Source organism: Herpailurus yagouaroundi, unplaced genomic scaffold (assembly GCF_014898765.1).
Source record: "Herpailurus yagouaroundi ecotype Mexico unplaced genomic scaffold, PumYag 182, whole genome shotgun sequence".
NCBI classification, from domain to species: domain Eukaryota; kingdom Metazoa; phylum Chordata; class Mammalia; order Carnivora; family Felidae; genus Herpailurus; species Herpailurus yagouaroundi.
The window spans coordinates 5776518-5802562 of record NW_024412413.1 but is presented as its reverse complement, the minus strand read 5'-3'; the positions used below and the strand labels follow the sequence as shown (position 1 = coordinate 5802562).

The 26045-nt window shown below is 58.2% G+C and overlaps 1 protein-coding gene across 1 annotated transcript in view; it reads left to right on the top strand.

Annotated features, from left to right (window-relative positions):
* Positions 1 to 22770, top strand: part of MPPED1 (metallophosphoesterase domain containing 1) — a 63216-nt gene extending 40446 nt beyond the window's left edge. The window contains exons 4-6 of the mRNA XM_040490611.1: positions 17203 to 17318; positions 19110 to 19223; positions 20397 to 22770. Coding sequence (XP_040346545.1) covers positions 17203 to 17318; positions 19110 to 19223; positions 20397 to 20515 — 349 coding nt within the window. The 3' untranslated portion in view covers positions 20516 to 22770. The remainder of the gene's footprint in view (positions 1 to 17202; positions 17319 to 19109; positions 19224 to 20396) is intronic.
* Positions 22771 to 26045: the final 3275 nt, after the last annotated feature.

Here is a 26045-nt window from a genome sequence, read left to right as displayed (position 1 = left end):
TGGTGCTGCTGATGGTGATGATGGTCATGTTGATGATGGTGGTGATGATGATGGGGATGGCCGTTATAGTGGTGATGATGGGGATGGTGATGGTGATGGTGGTGATGGTGATGGTGATGGTGATGATGGTGCTGCTGATGTTGATGATGGTGGTGATGGTGATGGTCATGTTGATGATGGTGGTGATGGTGGTGCTGCCGATGGTGATGATGGTGGTGATGATGATGGTCATGTTGATGATGGTAGCGATGATGGTGATGGTGGTGATGATGGTGATGATGGTCATGTTGATAATGGTGGTGATGTTGATGACGGTGGTGATGACGATGGGGATGGCCGTTATAGTGGTGATGATGGGGATGGTGGTAGTGGCAGCAGCAAATCATTCCTGAGCAAATTCTGTTAGCTGGTCCCTGGGCTAAAGTCTCATAAGCATTGTTTCTAATTCGTACTCAGCCCTGAGAGGACCGATTCACTGTCCCCATTCTACAGGCGGACAGGTCAAGTGTTCCCTAGAGGCCCAGCTGGCAATAGCCACAGGGTGCCAAGTGCTGGCAGGGTGAGGAGGGTGCCATACACGGTGGAGAGACACCACATGTCCTTGAAAGTGTGGCATGATCCCAGAAGGCTGCTTGGAGGAGGTGAGGTGACCTGAGTTATGAGGGAGGAGAAGGGCCTCCCCAGTTATGGAGGGGTAACAGGGCCCGAAGCCATCAGAGTAGTACACGTAGGGAGGCTGAGGGACGATTTGGGGGCACATGGGGACTGTAGGGTGCAGGGACTTCAGGGAGAGCTGTTACCAACACGGAGCTGGGAACCCCCTGGGCTGCCTGCTGGACGCCACACCGTGACACCTGGTGGCCAGAGGCTGCGGGTGGGTTTGGGACCTTGTCCCGTCCTGCCAAGGCCTCCTCGTGGGGCAGAGGGATCATGCGGCTGTCCTACCGTCCCTGAGCCCCAGGAGGTGCTTGCTGTCATCTCTCTGGTCCTCACCGTGTCCGCGGTCGGTCCCCATGAGGTCCCCGCAGCCTCTGAGGTCTCAGATGAGGACTGCTGGGGCACCGGAGGACGTGGTGAGCTCGGTGCCCAGGACAGGAGCAGAGGGGAGGTGGCTGAATCTGCCTGGAGCCCAGACTTGGAGAAGGAGTCTGGCTGGGCACGGCGGAAGGACCGGAGCGGGAGGCCCGCGGGGGAGTCAGGAGGGCCAATGAGAAGGCCTTCAGGTACCAGACCAGCCAATCTGGACAGCATCTCTGTGCCCCGTGTTTCCCACACACCCTTGCCCCTACACACCCGCATGCACACACACCCCTTCTCAAAAATGTCATGTTCTGTAGGAATTAATAGTGTGGCTTTGGAACCAGACTGCCTGGGCTGAAACCTGGGCCTCACCCTTGATGGGCTGTGTGACCCTGGGCAAGTCACTTAACGTCTCTGTGCCCCACTTCCCTTCCCTGCCAAACGGGAGTGGCAGCACACCTCCTGCAGAGGGTGGTCGTGAAGGTGTCGAGGGGGGGGTTCGGCCGGGCCTGGTGCCCCCACCATCAAGCTCTCCGCGAACAGAGACACCATTGCTGTTCCTTGCTCCAGAGGCCAACCTTCTGACACCGCTTGGCCAGAACCCAGTAGGTGGGACGGAGGACAGGCAGGGGGTGGGGACTGGCAGGTGCCCCCCGGCGCCCACCCACTTCCCCCCGGAACAGCTGTGTGCACCCCCAGGGCTGGGCACTGAAGAACCCCTTTGGCAGCCTTCTCTTAGGGCTCATGGGTGAGTGGAGGGCCAGGGCCAGGGCCCCGTGGTCCCCTGTGCCAGCTGGAGGCCAAATCCTCGTGCTCCCGAGGCCAGAGTGAGGCCAGCGGTTGGTGCGACTGCTCTGTGCTTGGGCCGCCAGTGGTTCCTGCGTTTGGCTTTTGTGACTTCCAGCACGGACAGTTCTAGACTCTAGTTCTGGTCCTCCTGGGGCCTTACTGCTTTCTCCTTGACGTCCTTACCTTCGTCCTGACTGTCTGTGGGAGTGGGAGGGGCGCAGGACAGAGAAGGGACCCAAGGAGGCCTTGGTGAAATCCAGGAGGGCTCCCTGTGGGAGGGGGGATTTGAAGTGGGGTTTCCACAGGTGGAGGAGGCAGGAGAGGAGCCATATCTCTGAGCCCCGTTCTGTGCTGGGCTCCACCAGACTCTTTGGGGTGCTGTTTCACAGCCCTCGATGCTGAGGGCTAAATGGTACCTCCTCTGTGCTCCCCGTGCAGGCTGGGAGCTGGCATTCTAGCAGCTGCCCTGGTTTCCCGTAGGCCCCATCTGGGGCTGGGAGCCGGTGGCGGGAATCGTAGCAGCAGCAGTGGCCGGGCAGTTGGTTGGTAAGGGAAAGGCCGTTCAGATCGGGGCACCGTGACTATGTAGCTGTGTGACTTTGGGCAAGTGCCTTAACCTCTCTGGTCCCTCTGTAGAGCAGGGAAATGACACCACCCACGTTACAGGCAGTCGTGAGGTCTGTGTGGGCCCATCCAGAGGAAGGCCTGGCCCAGAGCGAGGCCCTGGAGGTTGGTTGTAATTACTGTTACCCGGGAACCCCTGGGGTGGAGGCCGGGAGGGTAGCTCTCCTCTGGCTGATACCTCAACAGCCCCCAAGGCAGGGCCAGGACTCTAATGATCCCATTTCACAGAAGGGCAAATAGAGGACTTGGCCTGCCCAGGGTGTCTGTAATGACTGGCTGTCTATATAATGACTGGTTGTCTAGACTCCTAGTTGGGCTCTTTCTGCTCCAGGTTAGAGGCCATTTGGTGTCCTCGTATGAACACCTACTACGTGCCAGGCCCAGAACCACGGGCTCTATGTGTGTTCCCTGGTTCTCCAAAAAGCCTTCTGATGCCCCTACGCCTTATTGGCCCCGTGAGGATATGGCGGCCAGGGCACCCGACTGATGCTCTCAGGGTGACCTGTTAATTGCCTACCTCATCTGTCAGGGCTTTATTGAGTGCCACACAGTGATCTGGGTCCCGGCGACATGCTGGGAACCAGACGGGTGCAGCTGTTGCCTTCACGGGGTTTGTGTCCCCTGTGGGAGGCACATCAGCCACCAAGTCCTTGATTCCGCAAAGACCAGGGGGCCAGGGCCTGGGAGCTGGGCTCCGGGCAGGCTTCCCATGGGAGGGGCAGGGGCTGAAGAGGCACAGGTGGCCACGGAGGGTGGGGGGGCCGGGGAAGGGTGTGACTGTCAGAGGGAACAGCTTGAGGGGCCGTGGGTGTTCTGGGCGCGGAGCATGGCTTCCAGCCTGGGGGTGGGTCGCGGGGGGAGAGCGGAGGCCCTCACCCTGGGCGCTCAGCATTCTCAGTGAGTCACAGCTCCCTCTGCTTGTCGCCCTGTGTTATCAATCCATGGGGACCCAGCACATCACAGCTGAGCCCCAGAAGGGAGACCGCGCTCAGAGGCGCAGGCCCGGCTGTCAGGCAAGTGCTCATTCCCTGGGCCCAGACACGGCAGACGCATCCCTAGGCTCTGCCTCTCGCTCCATGTCTGACCTGGGGAGTCACGCCTCTCTGAGCCTTGGGGTCCCAACTGCACCAGGGACACCGTGGGAAACGGCACGAACCTGTCCCTGGGAGGCTATTCACAGCCGGGGCCGATTCTGCCTGGTGCGGGGCTCATGCACCGACTCCCGCCAACTGTCTGTCGAGGCTCAGCCCCCAGCCCCCGCCACCTGGGCACAAGGCAAAGCTCGTGGCAATTGTTACTAAATTCGGATGTTCGGGTTTTCCTTTCCTTTCCCTGCTCTTCACATGTGGACTCACCCGGACACTACAAGGAGACGTTCTCTCCAGCTTTAGATGCCTAGTTATACCAGTGGGAAGATCAGAGACCGAATAAAGCAGGACTAGCCACGAGTGACCTCATAGCATCGGTGTTGGCAGCACGTGGGCGAGGCTGACCCAGGTTGAGAGACAGACCTACTTAGTGTGACCCTAGCAGGCATGGGTGGGGGGGCACAGAAGGCAGAGAAAAAGGCAGGCTCTCATCCTCGAGGGAAGACTATCCTGCAGGCAGGAACCCAGAAGAGAGGTGGTGAGACCTTCCTGAGTGGTGAGCTGCCCGTCACAAGGGGTGTGCAAGCACAGACCCGCTGTGTTTGGGCCTGGTATCCTCCCAGCCCCTCCCGCATCTGCCTGCACTGATGATCCCCACGCAGAGGGACGTACTGGCATGCTCTGCACTTGGTCCTGCACTCGGAGGGAGGGCAGTGTGCCCAGGCTGGCCTTGGCATTGAGGACTCTCCAAAACCAGCTGGGAAGGGGACACAGAAAGCAAACTCGTGGTCACCGCGATCGGCTTTTCTTCTAAGTGGTGCCACCAGGAGATAGATGCTGTGCTTGGGAGAGAGAATCGTTCCAATTTTTTGTGGGGCCACCTACCCTGAAGGCCACAAGGCCATCATGTGCCCAGCCCCCTGCAGGGCTCTGGGGACCCCGAAATGGACCAGGCCTGGCTCTGCCCTCTGGGAGCTCAGATGAGGTGGGGGCGTCCATAACCGCTGACACCCCGTGCTGACCCAGGCCGTCCCTGGCCCCAGGCTTGCCTTCAGGTTCCCATCGGCCCTTGATATGCCCCCCCACCCCATGACAGGGCACCATTACCTGCAGCAGGTGATGAGCCAGACAGAATAATTTATGAGTATGTCCCATGCAATCTTTGGGACATACTTATACTAAGAAATTCTTTGTTGTTTATCTGAAGTTCACAATGAACACCCTGGCCTGAGGTAGTCGGGTTCTTTGTGAAAAGGGCTGCTACACTGGGCATTGTGTGGTGTCTTCTTTTCTACTCAGTATTATATCGTGCTGTGTTTTATTTATTTATTTTTAAGTTTATTTATTTAGTTTGGAAGAGAGAGAAAGCGCAAGTGGGGGAGGGGCAGAGAGCGAGGGAGAGAAAGAATCCCGAGCAGGCTCTTGACGGTCAGTGCAGAGCTTGACGCGGGGCGCGAACCCACGGACCGCGAGATCACGACCTGAGCCGAAGTCGGACGCTGAACGGACGGAGCCCCCCGGGGGGCCCCGGTGTTGTAAGGGCTTATTAAATTACGTCCATTCTGCTGTGCTGGTGCCTCAGGCCGGCTTTCCTTCGCGGTCCCCCGATGGCCAGTGAGGCTGAGACTCTTATGTCAGACCCTTGGATCTCTTCTTTTGAGAAGTGCTCACGTCTTTTGCCCATTTAAAAAAAAAAAAAATAATTGGGTTGTCTGTCTCTTTCTTATTGGTTCATAGAGATTCTTCAGGGGTTCCGAAGAGGAGCTGTAACGTTACAAGTGGCTTTTCCTCCTCTGTGATTTTCTGTCTCTTTGCGGTGCCTTCAGATGGCCAGAAGCTCTGAATTTTGGTGTCGTCGGCCGTATTGGTGTTTCGCTTTCCGTGCTCGGTTCGAGAAATCTCCGCCTCCCTGGAATCGTGAAGACACGTCTCTGTTGTCTTCCGGAAGCTTTGCCGTGTAGCCCTTTCTGCACTTTTCTGCTCCTGCTCGGTACTGCCACTTCCCCCGTACGCGTGGGGTCTGTGTGTGGGCCTCTGCTGCTCCCTCCGTCCACTTAGGGCCGCACCGTCCACGACAGGGCCACCCTGTCATGATTACTCTGGCGACGGGTTTTTTTCCTACTGGAACGTTTGGGGCTTCCTGAGAACAGGGACCTGAATCTCTGTTTGGTGGTCCTCACTCCAGTCTAGTACAGTGCCTGGCTTAGCAGAATGAATGTTTGTTGGATGGATGGATGGATGGATGGATGGACAGGTGACAGATAGCGGGCCGTGGGGACTCAGTTAAAAGTCAGACCTGGCGTGGCGTTCCTGCGTCTGTCTTTCTGGGGCCCTCAGCCTCCTTGCCTGCAGTGTCCTTCCTCCTCTCCCTCTCCCTCTTCCTCCTCCTCCTCCTCCTCCTCCGTGCTCGTCTCTCTAAATCAGGGCCTGCCCATGCCGTCTCTCAAACTTACCCCCAGGCTGGAGGCCAGATCCCTGCCCCCCCCACCGCCGCACCCCGTCCCCTCCCTACCCCGGCAGAGGCTCCATCACTGAGGCCCGCAGTCCAGAGTCTCGCCCGGGCTGTGTGTGTTTGGGCCGCTGTCCCTGGGGCACCGCGACTTTCCAGGCCTCAGGGGAGCCACGTCGGGGCCCCTCGGGAACAGACTGCGCTGAGCCCTCACCAGCCCGGCTTAGAGGAAGGGGTGGGAACCAACCGCCGAAGAGAGGAAGAACTCAGCTGTTACAGAATCTTAAGCGTTGGGAAAAAATTCTGTATACATACCGTATTCATTTATGGGTCTTGGATACATTTTTTTGTTCTCATTTAACTGAAAACGGCCTTGATTTGAAAAAAAAAAAAAAGGAGCGCGGGAGGGAGTGAAATTGGCATGCGGCTTGTCCATCTGGTCTAATTACTTCTGGTATTTTGAAAGAAGGAATGTAAACCTGCTGAGACATTAAACTTTGAGAAGTGGCTGCCGGCCGCTGCTGGGCGTCTGGGCGCAGATCCTGGTTCTCAGCTTGGCGGCCTGGCACTGCCTCCTCCAGGCAGTGCCCTGCCCCTCTCCCAGGGAGCCAGGGGCCTGGGGGACTGGCTCTCTTTACACGCCAGGCCACGCTCGAACGCTCGTGCTGCCGGGCGGGTCCCGGCCGGGGGGATCTGGGGTCCGAATCCAGGCTTTCTGTGAGATGACAGCATGGGTAGACCCCCTGTGGCGTTGTTCTCGGGATTCTGGGAGGTCACGGGTATAAAGTGCTTGGCACAGAGTAGCCAGTCGGCACACGGTGGTCCCGCCCACCCCCTAACCCTCTACAGCTCGCTGCCTGGATTGCCCAGAGATCAAGGTTTCCTGTACAGCCAGGGGGTGCCCACTGAGCCGCCCCGGGGGACGGGGTGCGGGCAGGGGCTGAACCTTCCATGTCCTTCCCTCCCTGTGTGTGCAGGACAGGCCGCCGGGAGGGGTGGGGGCAGGAACTGAGCCGTCTGGCCGTTTTAAGGGGCAAAGGTCTGCTTGTCGGTGGATGATCCCGATGGCACCTGTTCTCACCGCTGCCCTGGAGGCCCCGCGCTCAGCCGCTTCTAACCTTCTTAGCCGTCAGTGGGGTCTGGACCGTTGTCCCCACTGGAGAGCTGAGGAGGCTGAGACCCAAGAAGGGAAGGGACTTGCTTCGGGTGCCCCAGTGCCTGAGAGGCGGGTTCCACCTGGATAGAGAACGGTTCCCCCCCACCGCCAGAACTGGGTGCAGAGAGGTGCTAAAAGGTTTCTTTTTTAACTTCATTAAATAAGTCTTTTGGAGAAAAAAAGAATAGAGGCCAATATAGTGAAGTCCTGGCTTCTTCCTTGCCCTGGAGGCTCCCGCCAGGATGTGGTTGAGGTCCTGGGACCCTCCAGGCCTGAGGCCTGTGGTCGCCCGTGGCCCGCTGTGCCCGGCTGCAGCCAGAGGCTGCTGGGGGCACAGGGAAGCCCCCCCTCTGCCCCGTGGCCACGGCCCCCCTGACTTCGGGGACACCGCCCTTCCCAGGAACACTGCGGAGTCCGTTTGCCACTGGTGCCCTCTCCACCGCGCTCCGGGGAAGGCACAGGGAAGGTGCCGCTGTGGCTCAGCTCCAAGCCCCTTACCCAGAATGCTTTGCTCTTTCTCTTAAGAAAACCTTTTCAATCTTTCAAAAAAACGTTTATTATTTTTTTTTTTTTAGTCTTCCTCTAATAATTGCCCAAGCTGTTTGGGGCGTTGGCCAGTGGGATTGCACGCTGGTGTGCTATGAAGCTCTGCCCGGGGACGTCCCGGGCAGCCCAGTTTGGGGATGTAGCCTGGTTTGGGGGTGCCCATAAGACAGAAGTGTGCCTACCTCGGTCTGTGGGTGCACGTGGCTGGGGATGGTTTACTTTTGCTTCTTGACCGAGGGCTTCCTGGGCCGCGTGGACCCACCTGCTGGAGGACAAGCCCTGGCCCGGGGGTCAAGGGCATCTTCCATCTGGTGGAATCATCCTGTCTCTATGTGGTCACGGGGTGGCCTTTTCTGCTCCACTTCCCTGCCTGCCCCCCGAAGCCCTCTGGGGGCCCAGCTTTACAGAGGGAGGGTGGCAGGCCCAGCTCCCTCCCCTTAAGCCCCTGAGGCCTCCTGCTTGTTACTTCTGGGCCAGGAAGACCCACCTTCCCTAGTTCAAAGGCTGCTGGTCTCTGTGTCCCTAAAGCTGTGTTTCTTAGAATTCGTCTCGTGTTTCTAGGTGGTGTTAGCACGGGGCTGTGGCCTTCCTCTCCCGGCTTTCCCCCCTCTTCTGCAGCACGACCCCTGAGACCCCTCACTCAGCAAGCTCCCCAGGGCCTGCTCCGCCTGCCCGGCAAAGGGGCGAGTCAGGATTGTTTTCATCCCCGTTTTGCAGATGGGGAAGGTGAGGCTTGGGTAGCCGAGGAACTGGCCTGAGATCTCGGCCCTAGGCAGAGCTGCTCGGGGGTCCAGCCCAGGCAGGTGGGCTTGGTCAGCTTTGGGAGTGACCGGCCTGGACCGGCCAGCAGGCAACCTCGTCAGCTGCTCCTTCCCTTCTGCCTTTCTTCCCTTCTGACCCCGTCCCGCTGGCGGGATGCAGAGCCCCGACGGGGCTTCCTGGATCCCTGGGCCCAGCATGTTCTCCCTGAGCTCCGGGTCCTGCTTCTGTGAAATCAGACTCAGATTCTCCCCTCCCAGGGCCAGCCAAGGGCAGGATGAGGGCGGCACGCAGAGCCACTGGGAGGGGGGCGGGGCATCGCCGTGACCTCGACCTCGGTGCTATTGCCCCGCCTGCTCCCTCGGGTCGGGGATGGGCTGTGCTCAGTGGAAGCCACGGGGGGGGGGGGGGGGACGGGCCGCAAGCCCCACCCGAGCCTGATGGCGGCCTGTGACAGTGCGAAGGGGGTCGGGAGCCAGCCGACCCAGGCGTGCCCGCCACCAAGGGTCCGGCTGCTGCTCACGTCCTGTCTCCTCCCTCCGCTGGATTCCGGCGGTCGCCAGCCCCACGTGCCACAGGCAGCCGGCGAACTCTGGTGTCGGGAAGAAATTCCTCACGGTCCCTGGTCCTATGCTGTGCTGCCTCCACTCACACACACGCACACACACACGCACACACACACACACACACACACACCCGCTCCTCTCTCTCTCAGCAGAATTTCTCCTCTGCCCCTTTCCTGTCCTTATCTTTGTTGCTTCCACGTTGTTGTTATTTTCTTTACAGAGGGCCCCTCAACACATATGCGCACGATTCTACAGGAGATTAATGTTTGAAACGAATTGTCTGCCTTCTGAGTCCCAGCGAAACAAAAGATGAATGGTCCGCACCTCCGAAGGGTGGGGGAAATTAATTAGGAATGACAAAGGACCCCATTCTTCGGTTCCACTTATCTTGCTGCTGACTTGCGGTAACTGCTGTGTGCCAGGGCAAGGTGTGTGATTGACAGTCCTTGGGGACGTGTTGCCAGCCCGCGTGGCCCTGCCCCCTCGCTGGCAGCCGCTGGCCCTGCCGCTGCCCCTGCCGCTGCCAGGTGGCTCCCTCAGCCTCGCCCTTGCCCTCGGGGAGGGCAGAGGAGAAAGGCCGACCCCTCTATCAGAGCTGGGCAGGTGGGAGCGGCAGCCCGCACTGTGGGATGTCCCCAGGGGTCAGGGGACCGCCTGTGGGGTGAGGGGTCAGCATGAACCCTCTCGGGGAACCCGGGTGTGTCACTGACCTCTGAGCCTCGGTTTCCCCTGCTGCCGAATGGGAGCACAACCTCCCTGGAGTGCCGAGAGTGTCCCGGGCAGCACTTGGGGACAGTGACACGGGGCAGCCTCATCTGAGATGCTCTCCATACTGGCCGTCTCTGAGAGAAGGCGGAAGCTTCCTCTCTGTGGGGAGTGGGGCCACTGCCTTCCTCAGACCGCAGCCTCTGCCTCCGTAGCATGAGGGGTGGCAGTGAGAATGTGTAGCCCCGCGGGGTCCACTGTGACAGGCTGTCCCCTCTACCTGGCAGGGCAGCCGTCCTCAACCCCCAGCCCAGGAGTGGGCGGCCTGGGGAGGCAGGGGTTCCCCCAAAGGAGGTGAGTCGGACGCAGCAGAGGGTGTGAGCACACTGAGCCTGCTTCACCTCTGAGGCCTCATCTGTGAAATGGGCACATGAGCCCCCCCGGGCAGGTCATGGGAGGCGGGATGCCCAGTGGAGGCTGAGTGTCTGTTGTCGTGCTGGTTCCTGCTGCAGCCCCCTCTGGGGAGGGGGTGGGGGCTGATGCTTGGTTCTTCCCACCTGCCTGCCTTCCGGGTAGAGCACCTGCTGTTAATTCTATCCTACATTCATTCATTCCTGCATCCCGGGAGCAAACCCTCCTTGAGGCCGCCTGGGCTCTGCCATCTGTCAGGCAGGAGGGATTTTGACCTCGGCCTGCCCTGCGGGAGCCACCATGAGGGCACGCAGAGAAGGGAGGGTCACCCGTGCTTGGGGGATGATGTGACCAGGGGAAGCCTCCTGGAAGAGGGGGCCTTTAAGCCCAGCCTGAACAAATAATGGGTCATGGACTCTGAGGCGAGGCTAGGAAGGGCCTTTCAGATGGCTGGAACAGCAGGTGCAAAAACCCAGAGGTGGGGCAAGGCTGGGCTGTGTTCAGGAAACAGAGAGGCTTGTTGTGGCCGGCAGGTGGTGAGTTCAGCAGGAAATCTGAGCAGGACAGTTCAAAAGGTGGGCTGGGACAGAGCCCAAGGGCCGGTGGGCCAGGCCGTGAGGTCTGGGCTTGTCCTGCAGGCATAGGGAGCCATGGAAGGCTTTGGAGTAGAGGAGTCACATAGGGGAACAGTTGAGAGGTGGGGCACCAAGGGCCAGAATCACAGGCTACTTCCTCTCTGTCCAGCCAGGCTCAGAGGGGACCTGGCAGGGCCAGGGGTGGGGCTGGGACCTGGCAGGGGAGACTGGGAGCTGCTCAGAGGGACAGGCAGGCAGTTGCCATTGAAGAGGGGGGAACCTGTGGCCTGAGCACCCCAGCAGGATCCTCTTTGGGCCAGTCGCCCATTGGGCACAGGAGGCGGGAACCAGGAACCCCTGGAATCTCTCTTGCTTCCTGTGTGTCCTCGGACACACCTCTTAACCTCTCTGTGCCATTGTTTCCTTGACTTTAAAGTGAGAGCCTCCCTGGACTTTGTCCTGAGGGCTGGCTGATTTGAGACGTGGCCGGTAAAGTAGGGGTTTGCTGAGGAAGGGGAGGCAGGATTCCTGGTCCTATCTGCATAATTCTGGCTTGAAGGCAGAGAGCCCAGGCTCTGGAATCCGCTCTCTGGGTTTGAGCCCTGGTTGCGTCACTTGGTCACCAGGTAACCCTGAGCAAGTCTCTGTTCCTCCCCACACCTCAGTTTCTGCATCTGTAAAATGGAGCGGTGATGGCAGCTGCCTCCCAGAGTGGGTGTGAGGACGGTGGGGGGGGCTCATGGAACACCCCCGGAGGTGTGCTGGTGTGGGTGCCCTCTTGGGGTCCCCGCAGCGCCCCTCGGCATTGGCCGAGGGAACCCCCGACGCCTGCCCTTGGGCATCGTACCCTGGCCTGGGTGTGTCCCTGGGCCCAGCCCCACCCCGGGGCACCCTGGGGCCTCCTCTGTCCACGCACCCCAGCATCCCCGGGAAATGGGTGGCCACCCCTCAGGCTACCTGAATGGCCCCAGGGGACACCCCCGCCTGGGGGCTGCACGCCTTACCTGGCAAAGCGGAGCAGCTCTAGACGAGCACCGTCCCCCTCCCTTCTGCCGTCGGGGACCCGGGATTCACGCTTCGGGGGGAAATCATTTAATGATTGGCCACGAGGAGGTCATTTATATTGGCTAAGCGGGCTTAATTAGACTGGATTCGAAGGTTACCGTAAGCGCACAAAAAAGCTGTTAAGGGGTTAACCTCTGAGAGATTACATTGTATTCAGCGCTCTGTTAAAGTTTGAATTAATTTTTCCCATGGGTTTGTTCACATTCTAATTTTCAACTAAATGAGACATCTGTTTCAGAAAAGGAAAATTTGCTCTGGTTGTCATGGCAACTATCATTCTGTAAGAAAATTATTCCAATGGTTACTTTAGAACAGAAAGACAGAAATTCAGGACATCAAGCCGCTTCCCATCGCTCAGTCGGGTTTCTGATTCATCCGACCTCCTTGGGGTCTGGGACGTGTCCTGGAAGGCGAGCAGACGCTGGGTTCCTGGCCCTCCTCGTGGCGAGGCTGGGTCCCAGGGCTAGGTCACGCTGGAGACGGGGAATGTTCTTTTGCAGGGTCCCGGGATCCTGTCTTGGGCATTCGCAGTCCCAGACCACTGGCTGCTCCCGACGTGGGTGGGCCAGTAGCGGGGGCGGGTGGGGGTGCTGGACCCTGGCTGCTCAGGCGGGAGGCCTTTGAGCCTCTGCCTGCCCTGCCGTAGGCCTGGAAACCCCGGGCAGCCTTGCACTTCACCTCTGGCCCCAAGGGGCCTGAGCGGAGGAGGAGGAGGTCGACGGGCCATCTGGGGCCGACTTCACCTTGAACCGGCACTCTTCCCGTGGCAGAAACCCAAATGCACATCATCCAGGAGGGGCTGGAGAGTTTTCCGAGCCCCGTGGGCTGGTCTAAGGCCTCTGGGGAGCGCGCTCACCCTGAAGAGGCTGTCTCTCCAAGTGCTCTGGTCCTGCTCCTGGCCACCCTGGAGAAAGCCCCTGGCCCCACAAGGGTGCTCCCCAACCCGTGGGCCATCCTGGGAAATGTCTCCCGTGGATGTCTGCCTGTGTGACTTCACCCTCTTCCTGTTCCCCCTAAAATTGCAGTAAGAGCTAAAACACCCCCTTTTCCCATTGACAGAGCTCCTGGGTGCTTAGCGTTTTCCTAATGGAAGTACAACTTCGTCCTTGTAAACCTCCTCCCTCTCTTCTTTTCCTGCCCCCTGTGTCAGGGGTACAGCACTGAACAAGAAGGACCCCCACCCCTGCCCTCCTGGGGTAACGCCTGGGGACATAGGCACCATTGTCCTGCTGGGAGAGGTAGAGTGAGCGGCCCGGGGGCACAACCAGGAAGGATGTCTGATGCCAACTTCGGGGCCTTGAGCAGCCTCTCAGGGCGTCCCCGGGGGCAGGGTGGATTCCACCATCCCAGGACTTGAGGTGGTGAGTCTCCAAGAACTCGGCAGGTGCACCTATGGGGAGACGCGACCCCCAGGGGAAGGCTCCGTGGTGCTGGGCGAGGAGAAGCTGGGCAGGCGGAGGCAAGCGTGGGTTGGCTTCTGGGGGTCTGCGGGGTCTCTGATGGATTTCTAAGCGTCTCTTTCAAAAAGCCACCCCTTGCTGTGGCTCACAGGAACTAACAGATGCCTTCTCTCCATGCAGATGAGGCCTCGTCCCGTCTTGTAAATATTTGATTAGAGTTTTGAAGAATGGATCCTGTATTTGGAAGGCAGCACCAGAAACACGTTGCTCCTTTCCCCGGAGGCTGACGGGGCTTTGGGCTCCTGGGAGGACCCCCAGGCTTGGCTTTCTGAGTGGCTTCCAGAATGCTGCCGCCTTCCCTGCAGTGCCTGAACCCTGGCTCAGCCAAAGCGGGGCTCTGCGTGCGCTCAGGGTTCTAGGGCCTCAGAAACTGCGGAGCCAGGAGCTCAGCGTATTAGGGCAGGAGCCTGGGCTGGCCGCTGGAGCGGGACTGTCAACCGTTTCTGACCAGGAACCGTGGTAGGAGAAGTATTTTACGTTGTGATTCAGTACATCTATCCGTGGGTGTCTATTTAAATATAAATATATTTAACTGAAGAATCCTTTCCCTGCTAGGAGGGACCTTTTTCTGTGATGTTTTCTTTTCTTTTTTAAAAAAATGTTGGGACCCATCAAAATGCCGTTTGAAAAACCCAGCCCTAGGTCAAAGGTTTTTCATGCAGGCTCCGTGGATGAATTTCAGGAGGGGCCCACAACAATGATGGTGAGAGTGATGGGGACGATGACGATGGTGATGGGGGTGATTATGGTGGCTGAAATGCATTGAACTAGACGCTGTTTGAAGCACTTTAGGTGGAATCACTGGTTTATTCCTCCCACCAGCCTTATTGAGATGGTATTATTATTCCCGTGTACAGATGGGGAAATTAAGGCCCAGAGAGAAGTTGAGTCACTTGCCAATGGTCACACGGGTAGTAAGAGGTGTACCCATTGTCACTCAGCTCGGTCTGACCCCAAGGTTGCCATGAAGTTGGGAATAAAATTGTGTGCGTGCAGGGGTGCATTTTCTGTGGAGAGAGCTCTCACCTTTGTTCAGATGTGCAGGGGCAGCCCTATGTGGATGTGCCAGTGATAGGAGGTGTCTTCTGAGGGCACTGTCCCCAAGGCCAACCCACCCAGATGCTGTTCCCCAGCCCCGGCCACCTGGTCTTGTCACCTGGCAGGTGCTTCCGGTGGTTGGGGGTCCCTTGGGCAGCCCACACCTGGGGACCCAGTCCCTCTGTGCCTGCTTCTCACCATCTATCTCTCCTTAGGCTCAGAGTGCAGATCCCAGGCCCCCACCGGTCCAGGTGGTTCTCCTGGGGCCCATTCATCTCTTGGTATGAGGAACCCTCCTTGGCTCCCCCTACAGAACAAGACAGGAGCTACAACCCTTCCCTTCGAGGCCAAAACTTAGGCTGGCAGGGGCTTGGGGAGATGGTGGCCCGGTAGGTTCTGCCCACTTTTGTAGGTTTTCCTGGGTGGCACCTGGGGTCTGTCTTTTGGATACGGGGCATCATTTTCAGTTTTGAGGCTTCGGCTTCAATCCCAAGGCAACAGGAAAAGTCCTATTTGGCAGCTGTTAACAGACTGATTTTTTCACTTAGGCCTCACTCAACACCATTTGTCAACCCGCCGTTTATTCCCTGCCCCTGGGCTGGTCCCGGATGTGCAAGGGAAGAGGAGGAACGGAATAGACGGGGCTTTGAAGGCCGAGGGGAGAGAGTGTCCGATCCGGCTGAGCACTGACTTCTCCACTCACAAGCTGTGTGACCCGGGCCCCTGGGCCCCTCACTACCCCTCACCGAACCTCAGTCTCCTTGTCCGGAACCTGCTGTGAGCAGATCAGGGTTTTCAAAGTGTGTTCTCTGAGACCCCCCAGGGTTCCAGAGAGGTGCTTTGGGTGGCTGCCAAAAGCTAGAGCTGTTGGGTCGACCGCCAGAGGCCTCAGTCTCACCGTGGGAGGGCATGTGGGCCGTGGGAGGGATTTTAGTGGCAGCTTCGGGCACGGGAGAGACTTGGAAGTCAGAAGCCCAGCTCCACTGCTGACTTAAATGGTCTGTGCTGGCCGGGCGAGCGGTAGTGAGGTGCCCAGCCCGGGAGTCAGCACACGCTGGGGCCCAAATCCCCAGGCTAGCTCACCTCTCTGAGCCTCTGGTTTCTCATCTGTAAAATGGGGATCGTCTTTAGTCCTTAATTCACAGGGTTCTTGTGACCGGTAAGCCATCCCTGTGATGTGCTTAGATGGTACCTGGCCAAAAAAAAGTAGGTATCCAGGAAATGCAGGTGATGGTTTCTATTTCCTGCTCCCTTCTTCTCAGTTTCCTCATCCGTAAAACAGGAAGAGACCTGGCTGCCCACCCTTGCCGTGGGTGTGAAAGTCCCTGGGGTAACAGGTGGGGAGGTGGCGGCGGCAGGGTGCTTAAAACAACAGGAATTTACTCTCTCGCGATCCGGAGGCTGGGGTCTGAGATCAAGGTGTCACCAGGGTTTGTTCTTTTCGAGAGTCCTGAGGAAGAATCCGTCCTCCCCCAGCTTCTGGTGGTGGCCAGGGGTACTCGGCACTCCTTCGCTTGGAGACAGCATCGCTCTGATCTCTAAGCCCATCGTCGATGGCCCTTTTCTCTCTGTGTCTCTGTTTTCACATGACCTTGTAAGGGCACCCGTCATCGGATGAGGGGCACGCCCTAATCTGGTATCACCTCGTCTTAACCTGATGATCTCTGCAAGGACCCTATTTCTGAATAGAGCCCCATTCTCAGGTGCTGGGGGTTAATACTTCAACATATGTTTTTGGAGGACACGATTTGGCCCCATAACTGTGGCGATGCTGATGGCTTTGTAAACACCAACAGGCTATGCTCACGTGGGAACTTATAACGACTTAGTGCTTAAGGGATGTTTCTTAGCGGGGATGCTTTTGTTAGAAATGAAAACCCAATCAAATGGCTTCCTGTTGGCCCATGTAATTGAGAAGCACAGAGGTATGGGGGGTGTCTGGTGTGAATTTGATCTGGCCGGCTCCCCAGGGCCCTGTGGTCCAGCCGTCGCCCTTTGGGACAGCTTAATAGCTGCTGACAGCTTCCAGGGCAAGGAGCTCACTGACTGATACACAGGGATGACAGTATCCTAGGTCCACGGGGAGGGACCTAGGTTACATGTTCACCGTGGAGCCAACCCAAGGGAATGGCTTGTATCGCTCAGTCTACGTGTGACGTTGAGATTCCATTCGTTGGCCTAGGTCCCTCTGGCCTTGTCCTTAGAGCTGGGATGGACTCAGCCTGGGTGGGAGCTTCAGGGGAAAGCAGGAACGGGCGTCCTCCACTTGGAACCCGTTCTCTCTGGGTTGAGTCTCCCTCTGCCCCAACTGTGGGCGGGGGGTCGGGAGAGCATTTTCCCGGGGAGGGGTAGGTGAGTGCGTTCTCTGTGAATTTCCTCGGAAGGGCTTGGAACAAGAGGGGCCTTTGGCAGAAGCTGGTTCTTTTAAACTCTCGTTTTTAAAAATGATATAAATAGGGGCGCCTGGGTGGCTCGGTCGGTTAAGCGGCCGACTTCGGCTCAGGTCACGATCTCGCGGTCCGTGAGTTCGAGCCCCGCGTCGGGCTCTGTGCTGACCGCTCGGAGCCTGGAGCCTGTTTCAGATTCTGTGTCTCCCTCTCTCTCTGGCCCTCCCCTGTTCATGCTCTGTCTCTCTCTGTCTCAAAAAGAAATAAACGTTAAAAATAAATAAATAAATAAATAAATAAAAATGACACAAATAATATTTATTCATCACAGAAAACCAGAAAGTGTGTTGAAGGAAGGGAAAAGGGAAGAGAACTCTCGGGATATCTCACGGCCCACAAGTGGGTCAGGATTCTGGCTAAGTACAGGCGATACCCATCTTTACTTTGGGTTTCTGGCATCGAGCCAGCCCTGAAGATTCTTGGGAGCTGTGGCCTGCTTCCCCCTCCCGTGATCGCCCCACGCGCTCACTGGTCCCCTCTGAACTGCCTGTTCTTCTTCCGTAGGCAGCCCTGGTTTTACGGCTGGGGCTTTAACCTCCCGCGAGGCCAAGCGCTGCTTGAGAAATGGAACCTCATTCCCGAAGGCGTAGACATCCTGATAACCCACGGACCACCACTGGGTAAGAGTCAGCTGTCCCCTCCTCGGCTGGCCTGGCCAGCGGACGCAGAGGGCTGGGGCGCGGCCCGGCCTGTGCACCGAGATCAGGGATCTGTCGGGCCTGTCGAGAGGAATCCCGGATGAGCTCTGTTCTGAGTCTGACCTGCTGTGGCACTGGGGACAGCTGCCCCCAGCGCCCCCCTTATTTCCCAAGCACCTACTATGTGCTGGGGGTTCAACTTGTTACCTCGCGGACTCCCCACGGCCACTCAGGGAGGTCAGATCGCTGCCTGTTTTACGCGTGGGGCTCATTGGAGCTTAGGGAGGTCAAAAGGCAGGGCTGGGGCCTTGACTCTCCAGACCGGGATCCTGGGGGCCGGATACCTTCAAGGTCGCTCTCTAAGCTTCATCCTGTGCACCTCCCACCCCATCAGACACCTGGGGGGCCTCACCCCCACCCACCCCACGGTCTCCAGGGCCTGTGGGTGCCACCCTCCACAGCTCCCCTCCCGGCCCCCACTGCCACCACCCTGGTCCGAGCTGATGTCACCACTCACCCACTCGTCCGGCCCTGTGTTAGTCTGCTAACCGCCTCTGGGCCCCCTCTGGCTGCCCCACGAGGGGCTCTCTCAGGCCTCCCGTCCCCCTTTCCTCACACACACTTCCTGTCTGTCTGCACGCCCCTCCGATTCCACCTCTAAAGCTCCTTCCTCTCCTCTCCACCACTGCCGTCCCCCCCCCCCCCCCCCCCCCGGGTCCAGGCCAGCGTCTTCTGTCTCTTTGATGACTGCCACGGCCTCCTCGCCGGTCCCCCAGCCCCCGAGTCTTGTCCCTTCCGCTCCAGTCTCCTCACAGCAGCAGGACGGGGGTTCTCTGAATCGGCAGCTATGCCGTGCTATCCCTCTACAGCCCTCCATAGCTCCCCTAGTCCTTAGAATGCTGTCCAAACTCCCAGCAGTCCAGCCGCTACCGGCCTCCTCTTCCTCCCGCTGCCTCCAAAGAACCTCCCATCACCCCTGCAGTGTGTGGGGCCGGGGCAGGTGACGCTGGATGGGGCGGGCGACGCTGGACAGCGGGCCAGCCTGGGCGGTGCTCGCTTACCAGGGCCTGCAGGCTGCCGGGTAGAGGGGCACAGAGTGGCCAGGCCGGAGGCACCCTTGTCTCCCTCCCTCTGTCTCTGTCTCTCTCTTTCTCTCTGTCTCCCTCTCCCTTTCTCTCCTTGCCTCTCTCTCCTTCCCTCCTCCCTTCCTTGTCTGTCTCCCTCCCTCCCTCCCTCCGTTATCCCCCCGGGCAGTGTCAGTTGCCAGTTGCCGCCTTCCTGAATCGGGACTCCGAGGATCCCCCTTCCCCTCCCCAGCATGCGCAAACCCGTCTCACCCACCCAGACAGCGAGGGGCCGAGGGGCCGAGAAGGACCCGAGCCGCTCGCTTGGAGTCATTAATTATTCTTCGTTTGTGTAGCCATGTGAGGATAATAAGCAGCCGCCATATGGGGCGGCTCCGGGAGGCTGGCGGCGTGGGCCACGCCGTGCGGAATGGGGTTCACGCTCGTGAGTCTGTGATGTTTGTTCGGGAAGGTTCCCACGTGGAAACCTCGCTCCTGGTGCTGCCCCGCTGCCAGCCGGGGGTGGGGGGGGGGGTGGTGTGTGTGCCCTGGGGCCTCACCCGTCCCTTTCAGGCCTCGGTTTGCTCATCTCTGTAATGGGTGGATGCTGCCCTTGAGGCCGCTGGGGGCGGGAGCTGTAGTGGGGTGGGGGCGGGGGAGGGCTGGCCTCCGGACCCCGTCATCGCCCTCCCGTTGTCTCCTCGCTCAGGCTTCCTGGACTGGGTCCCCAAGAAGATGCAGAGGGTGGGCTGTGTGGAGCTGCTCAACACGGTGCAGAGGCGCGTCCAGCCGCGGCTGCACGTCTTCGGCCACATCCACGAAGGTCGGTGGGGGGTGGGGGAGGGGGGGTTCCTCGCCGGCCCTTTCCAGGGGCCGCCTCGTCCCCCTGCAGCCCCGTCACCTCCTCCCCGTCTCAGCCCTTGCTGACACGCGCTGTGCCAACATGCCGGCTCCCGCCGAGATGTTTGCGTGAGGGGAAGACGGTTGCAAAATCTGGCGGGACTTAGGGGTGAGTTTGCTGACCGGGAGCCCCCGCCTCCAGCCCGGGAAGTCTCGGGGTCATGGGCTCTTGGGAGGAGCGGCCATCGGATGGGGCACGGAGGATGGGTCAGGTTCGGCAGGTGCGCTGTGCGCGCCCCCAGGCTGGCGGCCCGGTCCTGTCGCCTACGTCCCTACAGCCTGTGGAGGGCCACCTGCTCACCTGAGGCGCTCTGGGACCCCCTCGGCCCCCACACACATGGACGTAGCGTTCTGGCTCTGTCCTCGGGGGGGGGCTGGGGGCACGCGTCATGTCCACATCGTTGGGATGGCGGGGGACGGCCGCTTCACCTTGAGGGGCGGCGGGCGGGGCGGCCGTGAGGTGACGGGTGAGGTCAGCCCCAGCCCCGGCTGCCCGCACGCCCGCACCCTACGCACGGCATCCGAGTTACCAGCTGGGCAGACCCCTCCTTTTGTTCCTCTCGAGCCCTCGTCCCACCTGTCCAAGGCCTCCCTGTCCACCCGCCCCCCCCCCCCCCCCCCCCCCCCCCCCCCCCCCAGCCAGAAAGCACACGGGCTCCCGCGGGGCAGGGGGCCTGACGTCTTTTCCCCCAGAGCCGTGTCTGCGTGGGGCCAGGGCCGCTGGGCCTCACAAGAGCCCGGTCCACATCAGATCGCTTTCCAGCCCAGGAGCAAACAAGCCTCAGCCCTTTCCCTGAGGGCCACGGCCGGGCGTTGTCAGAGGGCAGGAGAGAGCAGACTTCACTGCCGACGTGTATGGATTAGTATCCCATTTGGTCCTCACAGCAGACTTGGAAGGAACGTCTGTCTCCATCGCCTCCGTTTATAGATGAAGAGGCGAAGCTGGGGTGTGGGGGGGCGGTTTGGCAGCTTGCCCCAGACCTGTTCAGCCCACCGTGGCCGAGCGCCCTCTGAGCACCACACCCACTAGACCCCCTCACTGCTCTGGGTCCTGGCCTTACCCCTCAGCCCTGACAGGCGTGTGCTTACTTTCCAGGGTACGGTGTCATGGCAGATGGGACGACCACCTACGTGAACGCGTCTGTGTGCACCGTGAACTACCAGCCCGTGAACCCGCCCATAGTCATTGACCTCCCCACACCCCGGAACTCCTGACTGCCCCTGCCTTCTCCGCCCTTCCTGCCCACATCAGCTACGTACGCCTGGCCGAGAGCACGGACCCCCAACCACCCTTCCTTCCATGCAGACAACCTGTCTGGTCGAGGGGACCAGCCCAACGGATGGGTTGAGGCCTTGGAATGAAGAAAATCACCCCTGACTCTTCAGCCTCAGTCACCTGGAGCCAGGAGCCTGCGGGTCCCTGTCAGGGGTTCCGCGCTCATTATTCTGCGTGTACATTTCCGCGTGTACCTTGTCAGAGGACCTAACGAGCTTGTGGTCCCGTCCCGCTCGGGAGTTGACGGCCTCTTCGTCCTTCTCAGTCGGACACCCTCGTGGGTTTGGGAAGCTGCTGCTTCTGGACCGATTTTGGAAGTTCTAGCACAAAAGCTCCCTCTAACCGAGGGTCTGTGTGGCTGCAAGCCCCAGGGTTGGGGGTGGGTGGGAGGTTTTGTAGCCGGGGTGCGAACAGCCCACCCTCTCCTCCCGGGCTGGAGAGGAGACAGGCCTGCTTCACAGCCGAGGCCCTCGAGGGAGCGATCAGGGACGTCTCAGGAATTCGGACCGCACCCGGCCAGGCCAATAAGCCGTCTGCCTCGCCTTGTGGCCCTGCTTTCTTCCTGTGGGCATCTTTGCTGACCTGATCAGTGGCCTCAACCTCCAGGTACTTGCTCGGAGCCTGGATCCGGGGGGTCGGTTCTACAGAACGAGCCATGTCAGTGCCCAGGACCGGCTGGAGGGTTCCCGAGGCATGGACGGCCCCTGGTCCCGTGCTCCGCAGAGCTCAACAGGCTGGAGGCTCTGCAGACTGAGGCCACGCTGCCGCGTGTGTGCACCCACGCGAGTGTGTGTGCACCTACACGCACACACACACATACACACACGCACTTCTTAACTGATAAAGTGGATGCCGTGTTTCTCACTACCGTCTTTGAATGGGGTTCCATCCCTCGGTGCAATTTCCCGAGCACCCTTTGGGTTCTGTCTGGCGGGCCCACAGCTGAAGAAGGCTAAATGGTTCCCAGTCCTTGTTGTCAGTGTCTGTCCTGTTAACGGGAGGGCGGCACGGTGGCAGAGGGGCCCTGGGCTCCGGCAGCTGCCCGCAGGGGGCTTCTCTTTTCTTTAAATTAGGCCTGGGGGGTTTGGGCTGGGTCTCGGAGGGAGAGGGAGCCAGCAGGGTCTCGTTAGGGTGAGGCCAGAGAGGCAGGGTCCCCGTGTGCAGGGTCAGATCCTGTCTTTATTTCCAGTTTTGATGTTTTGTCCATCCTGGCTATTTTTCTGAATCGATTTGGATTTTTAAAAGACGTTGGGTTAAATAGCATCACATTTATCTCTCCTGCTGAGCTTTTTGGGACCCCCCCTCCCCGCCCTCGCGCCTCTGGGAGGAGGGCCTTACTCACTTCATCCCAGGCCCAGCCCTTCACAAGCCCTTTGCAGATACAATCTCATTTAATCCTCAGGCAGTCCTGCAAGGTTAGCCCTGCTGGCCCCATTTTGGAGATGAGGAGATGGAGATCAGAGAGGTGATGTCACTTGCCTGAGGGTGCACAGCTCAAAAGGGGCAGAGGCAGGCCTTGAGCCTTGGTCTCTGGCTTCATAACCCCTGCTTTGCCACTACCCAAAGCTCCACCCCTACAAGGCACTTAAGGGTTTTAAGGGTCCGGTTCGGGACCCCTCCAGCTTGTTCCTCATAGAGAGCCCCTGGGGCCCACAGAGGGATCCTGATCTCTGAGCCCAGCACCCGGCATCCCTGGAGACCACAACTCCTTCCTTACTCACGTGGGGCTCCCCACGGGGCATCGTCCACGACGGGAGCCTAGCAGCACCGCCCTGACCGAGGCGGGCTGGGCTCCGTGGGGCACAGGACTTCGGGAGTCCGTTCGGGCAAGTGGTTCCTGGCGGCCGAGGATGTTTACAAGGTCTCTGGGGAAACCCCGGATGCATGACCCATGTGCACGCGTGGGGTGGAGAAGACACAAGGCCCTTTCAGACACCTCTACCGAATTTCTATGTGGACCAAGAACTATAAACTTGAAAAAAAAATTTTTTCCTAAGGTATCTTCAGAATATGGTGTATTTTTATGTGGAAAAGAAAAGTTATGAAGGCAGCTGTTACTTTGAAAGAAAATTCATTAAAAGTCCTTGAGGTATGAAAGACAATGGCGTGCTCCTCAATCATTTTGGCATAACTTGATTGTGGCTGTAATTTTTTTTGTCAAGCATGTCAGACAATAAAGTCTTTGTAAAAAGAAGGAGATGTCCACGTGGCGCCTCTTCTTGTGTGCGTCTTGGGGTGTCGTGTGAGGCACGTGGGGGAGGAGTGGCATCCTCTCCGCCCGGTCCTGAGTCCTGGGCAGAGTTCAGAGGCCAAAGACCGTCCACACGGCAGCCGCGGGCATCCTTTCGCTTGCTCCAGTGTCCCCAGGGGCGGGCCAGTCTCAGAGGCGGTTGGCATGGGCCGTTCTGTGCTTTATCGTGTTCAAGTGTTTTGACTGATTCCTCAAAACAGAGGACCTCAGGATGGTCTTAGCTCTGGGCCCTTCCCGGAAGCAGTATGTCCAACTCAGTCCTTATCAAACCAAGGGTCCAGGTCTTGCCTAAGAAGAGCACTGACAGGTCTAATGACGCCAGACACTGAGCCACCTAAGCTGTAAAAGTCCTGCCATTTCCTTCCTTCCTTCCATCCATCCATCCATCCATCCACACACCCATCCATCCGTCCGTCTGTCCATTTGTCCAGCCGTCCAGCCGGCCAGCCATCCACACATCCATCCATCCATTCATCCATCCACCAACCCACACACCCATTCATAGATCCATCCACCCAGGCCCACAAACCTTCACTGAGCACTTCCCATGGGCCTGACTCGGACTAGGGAGGTGGTGGTAGGTTAAGGAGGTAGGGTTTCCGAGGGATGGATGTGGGGGTGAGAGTGAGGGAGAGCCAAGGATGACAATGGATGTTGGCTGCCAGTCATGGAAGGGACAATGGGAGCTGGAAGGTTTGAGGAAGGACCTGAGTTCTGTCTGGGACTGGAGCCGGAAGTGCCCTTGGGATATGCAGGGGGAGGAGTTCAGTGGCTGGAGGGATAAATGGCCCTGGATGGAGAGGAGCCTCTGTGGAGATCTACATTTGTGGGTCACAACCAAAGCCACGGGTCTGGAAGAGGCCTCCCAGAGGGGTGTGGGGAGGGCAAGAGGAGCAGCCTGGGGCCGACTTCTCAGCTTCTCCGTGACCCTTTCGTGTCCTCAGAATACCCCACCTGTAAACTGCCCCTCCACCGGGGCCTCAAAGGTGCCTGCAACAACTCCCCATCAGTGGGCAACAAGGAGGAGCCACTTGACTTTGGGTAGTCTCGGCTGCTGTCCTTGGCCAACGTGAGCCCGAGCAGTGCTTCTGGGCATGAGGCAGGGAACCCTGTGGTGGCTGCTGCCTCCTGTAGGCCCTGCTCTAGTGCACGGGTCCCCGAGTTCTGCTGAGACTCCAGATGCAGCCGCTGCTGAGCCATGGGCTCCTGCTGCCCTCAGTGTAGACGGGTGCTGATTGGGCTTTGGACAAGTGGTGGAGGGGGGCCCACCACAAGGGTGCCAGGGCCTCTAGCCCCTCGCCTCTTAGTGCTTCAGTACCCGGGGCTCATGCACACTTAGCCATCTTTGCCATACAGGATGGCGTCTCAGACAACCCTCTTGTCCATGGGTGTCTAGTGGGCAAATGCAGCAAGCCGTCTCCCCTCCCGAAGTTCACTGTCCAGGAGAGACCCCTGCCCCAGCCCCCTGAGTAAACCAGTGGAGGTGACAAGCTCTACAGACAAGGGCTTCATCCCGTGCTCTCCCCTAATGCCACCCCCAGCTCCCCGCTGGGCCCGAGCCTGCCTGGGGGCCCTCAGTCCTACCCTCCCATTGAAGGCGCAGACTGTGAAGGTCTCCAAGATGTGGGAGTCGGGATCTGATGTCTGGAAGCTCGTGGTGTACTTTGGGAGGCTCATCTGATCCCAGAAAAGAAGGAGAAGCCTCAAGTCTTCCATGCTTGGGGCCCAGAGAGCAAAGAGGGGATTGGCTTGGGGGCCCCGAGGAAGAGCAAGCCCAGCGTACAGGGAAAACTATTCTGGAGGAAGGAACCCAGCTGGGCCCTGAACAATAGAATATGATTTTCCCATTAAAAAAAAAACAAAAAACTTTTCATTTGGAAATAATTGTAGATTTACAGAAGAGTTGTAAGGTGGTGCAGATGATTCCTCTCTACCCTTCACCCAGTGTCCCCTGGCGTGAACATCTTGTATAACTGTGATGCCTTTACCAGAACCAAGGAATGAACGTTGATACAACACTATTAAACTATAATCTTGATTTGGATTCCAATAGTTTTTGATTAACGTCCTTTCTCTGTTCCAGAACCCAGTCCACACTACCACATCGCATATGGTTGTCATGTCTCTTTAGGGATGGTCTCTCAGTCTATTCTCGCTTTGCCTGACCTTGGAGGTTTTGAATACTGGCTGAATGCTCCAGAGAATGTCCATCAAGCTGGGTGGGCCTGGTGTTTTCTCATGATTAGTCTGGGGTTATGTATGGTGAAAATACAACAGAGCTGATGGGTCCTCAAGGCATCTTCTCTGGGGTAACATGATACGGCCATGACTTATCACTGCTGATGTCAATCTTGAGCACACAGCGGAGGGGATGTCTGCTGGGTTTCTCCACCATAAAGATGCCAGCCTTCGCTTTCCATACTCTGTTAGAACCGAGACACCAGTCTGGCTCATGGTCAAGGAGAGGTGAATCGAGCGCTCCCTTCCAGAGGGAAGAGCAGCAAAGAATTTGAGGACACAGTTAAAATCACCACATTGATTAATAAATATTTGGGGGAGGTGTTTTCAGGCCATGCAAATGTCGTATTTCTCCTTCAAATTTTGCCTGCTCATTTTAGCATCAGCTGTGGAGGGATCTTGTCTGGAGCAATGATTACTGAGGTGCTCTCATGGTGATTTTCTAGTTCTTTCCTCAGACGTTTCTTATTTGGGATTGTTCTGTAAGGAAGGCTTGTCTCTTCTCTGCCATTTATTTTCTATCAGCACAGGCTCATGGTTATTTTATCCATTAGGCTAAAATCTAGTACTACCATTATTTATTTTGTTGCTCAGATTGTTTCCATTTTGTCCACTGGGAGCTCTTTCAAGTTGGCTCCTGTGTTCTTTTCACATGTTCCTATCTTTCGTTTGCCTTGACTTCCTTGATTTCTAGCACTACCAGATGCTCCAAATCCATCTTGCATTTTCCTTGCCCCTGCCACAGAATCAGCCATTTCTCCAGAGAGTTCTAACTGCTTTTAGAAACTAAGATCTAGGTGGTAGATGTGCTAGCTGCTACTGGGGTATTTTACTTCTAGGTCCTCACAGTGGACAGAATGAGGAAATATATGTAGTATATTAACCCATCTATATGCTCATGTATCTCTCCAATATGTATATCTATATCCATCCATCCATCTTTCCATCCATCATCCATCTTTCTATCCATCTTTCCATCC